At 33.1% G+C, this 10335-nt stretch overlaps 1 protein-coding gene across 1 annotated transcript; it reads right to left on the minus strand.

Moving 5' to 3' along the window:
* Window positions 1–3988: 3988 nt before the first annotated feature.
* On the minus strand, window positions 3989–7178 carry LOC145305956 (uncharacterized). The gene is made up of 4 exons (XM_080147862.1): window positions 6159–7178; window positions 5923–6072; window positions 5628–5737; window positions 3989–4627 (listed from the first exon to the last, which is right to left on the minus strand). Exons 1-4 carry the CDS (start codon window positions 6544–6546, stop codon window positions 4478–4480), a joined length of 798 nt encoding a protein of 265 aa, XP_080003988.1. The 5' UTR covers window positions 6547–7178; the 3' UTR covers window positions 3989–4477.
* Between the last annotated feature and the right edge of the window lie 3157 nt (window positions 7179–10335).

Below are 10335 nucleotides of genomic sequence, written 5' to 3' on the forward strand. Positions count from 1 at the left end.
TATTTGTTACTGTTAAAACCGAAGGTATTCTACATATGTGGTCGGATTATCCGTACGTCTAACAGTTAGCTCTTAATATATTAAGGAAATTGAAATCAGTAGGAAACTCGAATTGATCTTTAAATGCATTTTTTTATTCTTTATGTGTAATTAGTAGAACAATATCAAGATAAGTTATAACCAACAAGCGAAATAAATGTAAAATAGTTTTTGGTAATTAGATAAATAGGTCGTCTTTACTACGAAGCGTTGCCTCCCAAAATCATGAAAAAAATCTGCTGATTCCTTGAGTACTGAATCTTTAAATGCAGTTTATTTTTTATGTCTAAGGGGGGGTGGTTGTGGTCGATATTCTCACGTTTGCAGTTGAAAATGACTACATGGGATCCAAGAATGGATTTAGAATTTTCTTGGATATTAGACAGTTGGAAAATTGTCGTCAATTTAACTTGTTAACATGGATATTTATTGGTCAGTTCGTTCTTCTATTAGGAGGGGAGACGATGTAATCGTTATTTTAGCTCGCTGAGAGTATCACTACTAGAAAACCTGAAAGTCTGGTGAAATATCCAAGTAATAATATAACCATTAATACTAGTTTATGTTAACTAGCGGCTACGCCCCCTAGAAGCCTCTAGGCGCACTTAAGGTAGGAGGGGGAAAAGTCGTCCTCATCCCTTTTTAAATTTAAGTTTCAAAAGAGTAAAAAAATATTTATTTTTTTTTGTGGGGGGGGGGGGGTTGAATACACCCTCCCCAAAAATAGTTTAAAACATTTCCAGGACCTATAAGAAGTTTCACTGTAAAGGAGAACAATATCGGTTCAGCGGTTAGCGAGATCCTTTGGGACAAACAAAAAACGCTTACTACTTTATATGATAGGACTAGCGGCTACGCCCCTAGAGGCCTCTAGTGGCACTTTAAATGTTTTTGTTTGTTAAAGTTAATTTTTTATGTACGATACCACCTTATTTGACGTTGAAGTCTCTATGATTTTAAAGGGACTGTGAACGTAAATTTTTCTCATCTTAATATCAAATCTTAACATTATATCATTCATAATATCTCACAGAAAGAGCAAAACGCGCTTTTGTTTGCTTAAAAAACGGCTTTTTCCGAAGATTTTTATAAGGTAAAGGGAAAGGAAGAAATTTTCCGTATTATATAAAATGTGCATTCAATTGCTTTTTTCTTCCAGTATAGCTAAAATTAAACTTTTTCACATAGATTTTGACTTTTCCTAACTGTTAAGCTGACTTTTAACATAATCCTTGCTTTAAAGCAATGTATAGTTACTTAGAAATTGATAAAATAAGCAATATTTTTTATTGAAAACCAAATACAATAACAAAGCTAGGAACAGGTTTTTTATTAGTATCCAATTAACTTTAGATGGCCCATCTCTCGCCCACCTTTAATTACAAATTTGTAAATAATAAAGACGCAATATTTCTTTATAAACATTCTGATAAAAGTGTAAGCTAATTCTCCAAAGTGGGTTATTTATTGTCCAACACAATAAAGAAGGATATTATCATTTTAAATAACCTATGAGATTCAACCCTTTGTAGAAAGTGAAGTATTTTTTTGTCAATAATACGAATTTAGAATAGGTCTTTATTTACCTAATTACTACGTTATACAAAAACTAATTGGCAATTTTATATCATAAAATAAATCCTTAACAGTAAGTAAATTGTTTCAACTATACATGACAAGTTAAATATCCCTACAAACATTAAAAGAAACAAAAACGTTTAGATTTTCCATGTTTTTTCCTTTTTCCCTCCCAAAATACCATAAAATTAAGGCATTATTCTTGGATATTTTTGTTAATAGGACGTTTTTGGTTGATCAGTGTAGTGAAATGTGCTTAGAAAATGTTAAGATTTGATAATCAGATGAGAAATATTTACGTTCACACTCCCTTTAAGAAAATTTTCAATTTTTTTTGTCATTTCTTTTGGGAGGGTGGTAGTACCCTCCCAAAATAGTTAAAAAACTTCCCAGGACATATGAGAATCTACCCTGTTAAGGAGAACCCGATCGGTTCAGCGGTTAGCGAGATCCTTCGGTACACACAGACAGACAAACATCCTGTTACTGATAGGATTAGATTAGACATTAAACAAACTTGATGACTGGAAATCACCAAACCTACAAAATAATATGTAATATGTTGACAGTAATAAGATACGATACATAATTTTTTATTATGGCTAAGAACCGCCGGTTGTAATCCAGCGGAAATTAAACAGAAACTATACTGTGTTCCTAATAAAGCTAACCATTCGGGAATAGTCCCTTTCGTAACATCGCCCCATAAGGGGCGATTCGTCGTATTTTTAAAATGGCTGTTTATAGGTTATATTGGGTTAGGTGATGCAGGGTTAGAGCCCCCGCAGGGGCTAGAAATAGGAGAAAAGCTACTGTGAAAAATTCGAAGAATCGCCCCATAAGGTGCGATGTTACGAAAGGGACTATACCCAACCATTCTTAACAACCTCTTTTAAAATCTCCCTATTTTTTACTAAAATAATTGACGAGTTTTAAAGTCGTACTTTTTAGAATCAATATGTCAAAAATAATTTTTCTAGATTAATGAGGTTTTGTGAGTTATTGGTGTAGAACTATAAAATTTAACTAATTGTCACATCTTTATATATCACTGCTATTGAGCAAGGAGGGTGAGGGCAATGGGCTGGTTACTGGTCACCATTTTTTATAATAACGCTGGTTGGCTTAACATCTTTGCAGACTTTTATTAAATTTTGATTGGTGGGTTCTTAATTTAGTGTCAAAACGTTTCAACCTCTAACTATAAGCTACAGAAAGGGTAATTTTCCGCATCATAATTGGTGAATTAGATCTGTTATTGGGGATGTACATTTATTTGTCGGTCATTGTCTTATCCCTTAGATTCCTGACAGAGAATGACAAACCTACTTTGACCGGACACAACGACCGACAAAGACCAGATATCCTTATAAAATTAACTCTTACCGACGTATAATTACTAAACTTAAAAAGTCATGAAGTCACAGCTTTCTATCTTACCTACAACAAAAAGACATCGAAAAAACTAGAGGGGGTTCTCTTAAAGCTCCCCTCCCCCCGATTTGTAAGGGTTAAGAAAAACATTTGACTTTAAAAATGTTTTCACGATTTCAAGCTTAATGTGACTACCATTACAAGCTGTATCGTGAACAAGGATGACAACATCCATAAAAGCGAAGCTCTGAAACAATAGGACAAACTAGTTATATAGAGTTATAACAATAGAGTCATCACTGGAACTCTTTAATAGATTTTGTCCTTAGCCGTGGTCCTAAGCTTAGCACATACTATTATTGATATCTTATTCTACACCTACAAATTCTTATAAATTGTATGTGAGGTAACCAGTGGTGATTTAAATAAATATTATGTAATACAAACTATTGTTTATCATTGATCTTTTTTATGTCATTCAACTGAATATGGTTATGGGAGGTTGTTAATGAGAACTTCACATCAGGGATCTAAAGGGATAAGACGATGGCCGATAATTGGATGTACTCTCCCAATGATGACAAAATTACTCCTTCTAAAGATTACAATTATATGTCGAACGTTTCGACACTCAACCTCTTAAGTCAACAAATCAAAACTCAATTAAAGTCCCCAAATTTGATAAACCAAATAATAAGAAAACTTCATTATGTAACTTTGGAAACTAGTGTAATGGATAACCCCTCCTGCCCTTAATAACTATAATTTCAGGCATTTTCAACTTTAAAACTAACATTTATAAATCAAAGTATCAATTTTAATTATTTAGAAATTGTTAGACTCTAACGCTTTTCAATTAAAAAATCAAAGGTTGATAAATAAAAGGGCGAGGGAAGCAAAATATGATTTTATATGAACGAACAACAAACAACCCAACCGAATAAGGTGCCGATCCTATTTTAAAGGGTTGAAGAGTAGCTATCCAAAAAAAACAGTGTTTAATAATATTACTAAAGATTTATTTGAAAGAAGAAAATTACATAGATAAATTTTAAATTATTTGGAATTTTTTGCATAGAATCAAAATTACATTATATATATTGTTGGATCATATTATCTACAGATGTCCACAAAGAAAAAAAAATGTTTGGAATAAAAAAGATAATGTTTATTTGTTTTGGCAGTTGTCTATAATACGACCAAATTCTTATCCAGAAGAATTAAATCAATTAAGAATAGCATCGTATTATAGACAGCTTTCCGCAGACATTAAAATGAGAAATTGTAAGATAAAAACTAGTTTTGTTAACCCCGAGGGGCTGAAGGCCCGGGATAACAAAATTAGTTTTAATCTTATGCTTTTTATGTTAACATTCATGGAAAATTGTATGCTATACGATACTATACATGATGTTTTAATCTGACTGAGAACCGGTTCGAATCCAGCGGATATCAATCAATTTGGAAGCCATAGTGGAAAGAAACCTTAAATTCCCTTTCCACAGTACCTAAGGACACACTCTGGAGTCTCCTGCAACTGATAAACATAAAAGTCTCCACAGTTCTTAACATTGGCTGTCGTCTTCCATGTACACTTATCATAGTGATCGTTAGAATCTTCATAACTGAAGCACACCTGAAAAGCAAAAATTTTTATGAATTGAAAATACTAAAAAATACAGGCTTTCTTTATATAGAATACTAGCGGCCTCTGGGGGCAATCGAGGAGTAGGTAATTGATTAAATAACCCGATTTCTTAATTTAGATTTTAAAAGAAAAAGTAGGTAAAAATTTTTTTTTTGGGGGGGGGGTTGCTCCCCCATTTTTGATTCTGGTTAAAAAAACAAAATTGAAAAAAAAAAGCTACCCTGTTAAGGAGAACCTGATCGGTTCAGCGGTTAGCGAGATTCTTCGTTTCAAACAAACAGACAGACAGAAATTTGTATTACTAGCGGCTTCGCCCCTAGCCTCTAGGGGCTTTGCCCCAAGAGGTTTAATCAAACCAATTTTTCGTATTTTAGATTAAAAGACAAAATTTTTAAAAAAATTGGGGGGGGGGAAATGTTAAATTTTTTTTTTGGGGGGGGGGGTGGTAGTCGAACCCACTATTTTAATTTTAGTTTCAAAAAGAAATTTTTTTTGGGGGGGGGATGGGGTGTATATTTATATACCTTCCCGGGACCTATGAGAATCTACCTTGTAAAGGAGAACCCGATCGGTTCAGTGGTTAGCGAGATCCTTCGCTACAATCAAACAGACAGACATCGTTCTACTTTGTATTATAGATAGACTAGCGGCTTCGACCCTAGCCTCTAGGGGCTTTGCCCTAAGAGGTTTAATCAAACCAATTTTTCGTATTTTAGTTTGAAAGAGAAAGAAAAAAATTTTTTTTTGGGGGGGGTATTTTTCATTTTTGGGGGGGTTGAGGGTGTCACACCCCCTAAGAAAATAGTTATAAACCTTTCCGGGACCTATGAGAAGCTACCCTGTAAAGGGAAACCCGATCGGTTCAGCGGTTAGCGAGATCCTTCGCTACAAACAAACAGACAGACATCGTTCTACTTTGTATTATAGATATGAAACATGAAAATGTAAGCGTTGTTGGTACTAAATAAAAATAGTGTTAGTATTTTACCTGTCTCTCAACTATTCCATCAGGAACAGAGGGATGATCTCCATTGAGCCAGCCTGTTCCACCAGTTCCACAACACCAGTTGCAGGGGGCAGAGTCAGCCATTTGTTTTCCTTAAGAAGTTTCATAATTAATTTAATAAAAATATATCGAAAAATAACCTACATATTTAAATGAAAAAACTTGTAAGATTTATATGAAAACAGGTCTTTTGTAATATTTTATCAAAAGTAAACAAGTTATTTCAGATACACATAAATGCTAAAATATTCAATGCCTATCTTTGACTTTAACTTACCCGCTTTCCCAGTAAAACGATACCAGCCTTCACCATGCCAATCCTTACTGGTATGCTTATCAGAGCTGTCACAGAACCATCCTTCTTCACTTGAGTACTCATTTCTATCATCTTGGTCAAATGAGTGGTAGTTCTCACATTCAGAGGGAACTAAAAATAGATTTGATGAACAATATTAATATGAAAGGTAAAACTATACAATAAAATAGATGGATAAATAAAATAAATTTTCTTACCCTGAGTAACAGTTGTTGTAGGTTTTGGAGTGGTAGTTGTTGTAGGTTTTGGAGTGGTGGTTGTCTTAGGTTTTGCAATTTCTTTTAGTTCAGCTAACAATTTTTCATGAAAATCCTGAACAAGAGAAAGTTTTTCCATCAATAATTTATATTCCTCTGTAGCATAGGCTTTTCCCTTTTTCTCTAAATCTGTGCAGTACGGTGTATTACTATTGCCACAGCCATTGGTACAATCATGTTTTTCTTCTCCCACTTTTAAATTCCTGTATTTGTCTACAACGTTGCAGTTATTATCTCCTTCACAATAATAAAAAGGAATGTAATAAGGCTTATCTTGGCTTCTTACAATTTCCCCTGGCCAAAAATGAAATTCACTGTCGACAGCCATTATTTTGGAATGGAAAAGAAACCATCACCCTTTAACATAGAGTCTATCCGAGATTCTAATCTGATTGCCTGATCTGCAGCTAACTCTGAAGCTTTCTGATCATTGAACTCCTCAAGAACAATCTTGACAAAGATTATCCTAGCCAGACTTTCTGTAACAAGACCATCAACAACCATGTCAAAAAAAAATTTCATGCCTATAATCTGCTGAATCAGAAGTAAACTTCATCATAAGCTCATCAACAAAGTATTCCATGTCAGCAAGGTCTCTGTCAGCCATATCAATGGAAGCCTCAGTTAATGGTTTATTGATAAAAGTATCATCAAAACGTGCTAATTTTATACTTTGAAGTTTCAGTAGTTCTTTTGCCTCCTCTAGCTCCTGTGCTTCTATTCTTTGATTCATTTTCAATATACATTCATCCAGGTCTCTCATGTAAACATCTGGATTGCTAATATCTAACCATGGAATATTCTCAAATATAGATATAACAATATTTGCTCCTGGAACAGAACCTGCCATCTCTCCTACGACAGCAGATGCTATTCCAAACCAGACACTCAAAACATCATTGCCAATATGGTTATGATGTTCACAGCCAATACTCCTACCAAGGTTGCGCTTTGCATGCATGCCAACAAATCCTTAAAATAAAGTAACAGGATGTGTGTTTGTCTGTTAAAGAAGAATAGTATAGAATTAAAAACCTCAAATATATCTTGGAAAATTTAAGAAAAGTCACGCTTGCGCAATTAAAAAAACTTATAACCAACTTGAATTGAACAATTGTCCAGTTTGGACAACTGAAATAATACTTTTTAAAAAGAAATATATCGAATGTGCCAATATCATTTTTTTGTCCAAATATTTCTCCGTCATTTTTTACTAAATTAACGTTTAAATTCAATTTTGTACATGGTTTTGCACATTATATAAGTTTTAATTCATTGATTTTACTAAAAGCCATAATGACTTTTAGGACGTTCAAAAGTTCCAATTTTATTTCAGGCTAGCCAGGCAGAATTGTCTACCTGAGCTGGATCTTTAAATCATTTCAATGGTGCGCTAAATCATCCCGCGCAGAATTTCAGCCAATCACAGCGGCGCATATTAATATATATAATAATAGCTATTAAAAAAATTTTTAAGCATAACTTTTATCTTATTAGGATAACAATTAAATAAGAAAAATATGTTTACCATATGCAATTCGTGATCAAACACCAAAATGAAAAAAAAATGCAAGACATAGCTTTTATTTTAAGAAAGACTAGGGGCAACGCCTCTAGGCGTTCTTAAGGTGGGAGGGGGATAAGTCAACCGCCCTTCTACTTTTTTATTTGAGTATTAATAAGGAATATTTTTAAAAAAATTTGAGGGGGGATTTTTAATTGGGAGGGTGGAGATACGCTCTCCCAAAATAGTTAAAAACCTTCCCTGTACATAAAAAAGCTTAATTACACTAGAAAACCAAACAGATGTAATTTCTTTTTTTAAATTATTTAAAAAATTGGTGCATTTGTATAAACACCCATAAACTTACAATATTACGCAAATTAAGGGGGAATGAAAAAGAGAGGGGGGAGAACAAGTTTTAAGAATTCCAAAATATATAATAACCAAATCTTTTGTCATCGCAGAAAATTAGCTTTTGCAATAGTTGGGTTATATGTCGTACAACTTCAGAAATTAGGGAACTAATGGGTAATCTATTGTATGTTTATCGTTCAGAGTACAAACTAACTGGATTAAAATTAACAGAAGATTTTAAAAAATTAATAATTTTGTTATAGTTTTTTTTCAATCTTTAATGTTAAGGTTTCTTCCAAGCCCCTTTTTAGCAAGTCCCCGAAATGCGTGGATCAAGGATGACAACATCCATAAGTAGCGAAGCACAAAATCTATTATGAAAAAGTCAAATAAATAAAGTGAGTTATAAAGCAGATTATATGTTATCATAACAAAGAAAAGGAAGAGAGGGAATATGCAAAAAATACTTAAAATCACGAAACTTTATGTCTTTGAAAGTCTGTTTCTCAGAGCAAAAGAGGAGAGGTAGAGGCATTTGTCACCTTCCCAGCCCCAAATAAGCTCAAAATTAGATACTAGCAGCTACGCTCCTAGGGGCACTTGAGGTAGGGGAATTAGAATTCGATAACTCAATTTTTTCCATACCGGTTGAGCAGTTAGCGAGGGTAAAAAAACAAACAAAATTAATTAGAAAAAAATTACGAAACTTATACGTGATTTTCAGCTGTCGTTGGTGGGCAACACTTAGTAGAATTTTTATCTACTCCCCAATATTATTATTTTATATTTATTTCGCTTGTTGGCTATACCTTATTGCTGGTTAGCTTTATATGGTTTTAATTGTTAACTAAAGGTGGGTATTGGGCAGGGATCGGAAGCCTCACGTAAGCCGCGTGTAAGCCTCAGTGAAATCGTGATTTTATCACTATAAAATTCAGCTGGATGTATAAAACGGCTCTTTAGCAGACAATCCTTCTTTCTTATTTTTTTTTCCTGCTCACAAGCAGGTTTAAAACTGAGGCTTATGCGCGGCTTACGTGAGGCTTCCGATCCCTGGTATTGGGTAATATTCAAGGCTACAGGCATTCCTTGGTAATTTTTATCTATTTTATTGTGTGCTTAATTGTTAGTAATAGTATAGATATGAATAAAATTAATTAGTCGTTTTGTTTTTGAGACTATGATTTTCTGATTTTCAGATTTAAAGTCAATTTTTCTAAAATCTTAAGCTTAAGATTATAAATAACAAAATGAGGTATAAAACTCCCTAAGCTCTTATTATGAATAATTTTTGTCAAGGATCAAATAAGCGGTACTTTTGTTCCAGTAATCTATAATACAAGATAGCTTGTCTATAATACAAAGTAGAATGATGTCTCTCCGTCTGTCCGTCCGTCCGTCCGTCTGAAGCTTAAGATCTCGGTATACACTGAACCGATTGAATTCTACTCTTCAGGGTATATACCTATTGGTCCTGTGGTGGTTTTAAGCTATTTTCTTGGGGAGGGGACACCCACAACCCCCCCAAAAATAAGAATTTCCCCCCCCAAAAAATTTCATATTTTTTCAAATTTTAATATTTTTTATGTTTTTATAAATTTCTATATATTTTCATAAATTTTTATATATTTGTATACTTTTTTATATTTTCAATTATTTTTCTTCTTTTTAAATTTCTTTTCTTCTTTTAAACTTTGTTTAATCAAATTCAAAAAGATTGTGAAAACTTCCTTTTCCTGTAGGGGCGAAGCCCCATAAAGGCTAATGACAAAGAAATTTTAAAAAACAATAAAAAAAAGAAAAAAATCAAAGGTTTTAAATAATATAAATCAATATATTTAAATAAATATAAAAAGTTATAAAGAGTTATAAAATATTATAAAGAGTTATAATAGTTATTTCTCGCATCGTATTATAAACGGCTTTCCGCGGATATAGAATGTACAATTATGAGATTAAAACTAGTTTTTTTAGCCCCGAGGTGACGAAGTCACCGGCTAAAAAAACTAGTTTTAATCTTATGATTGTACATTTCTATATTCGTAGAAAGCTGGATATAATACGATGCTAGACATAGTTTTTTCGTATGGATGAGTACCGGTTCCTATCCACCGGATTCGAATGAATACGAGAAAATGATATAAAGAGTTATAAAATCTAGAAAATATTCTTTTAAAAATTTTCTCGTATTCATTCGAATCCGGCGGATAGGAACCGGTTCTCATCCATACGAAAAAACTATGTCTAGCATCGTATTAT

Source organism: Acartia tonsa, chromosome 14 (assembly GCF_053477335.1).
Source record: "Acartia tonsa isolate MP-2025a chromosome 14, ASM5347733v1, whole genome shotgun sequence".
NCBI classification, from domain to species: domain Eukaryota; kingdom Metazoa; phylum Arthropoda; class Copepoda; order Calanoida; family Acartiidae; genus Acartia; species Acartia tonsa.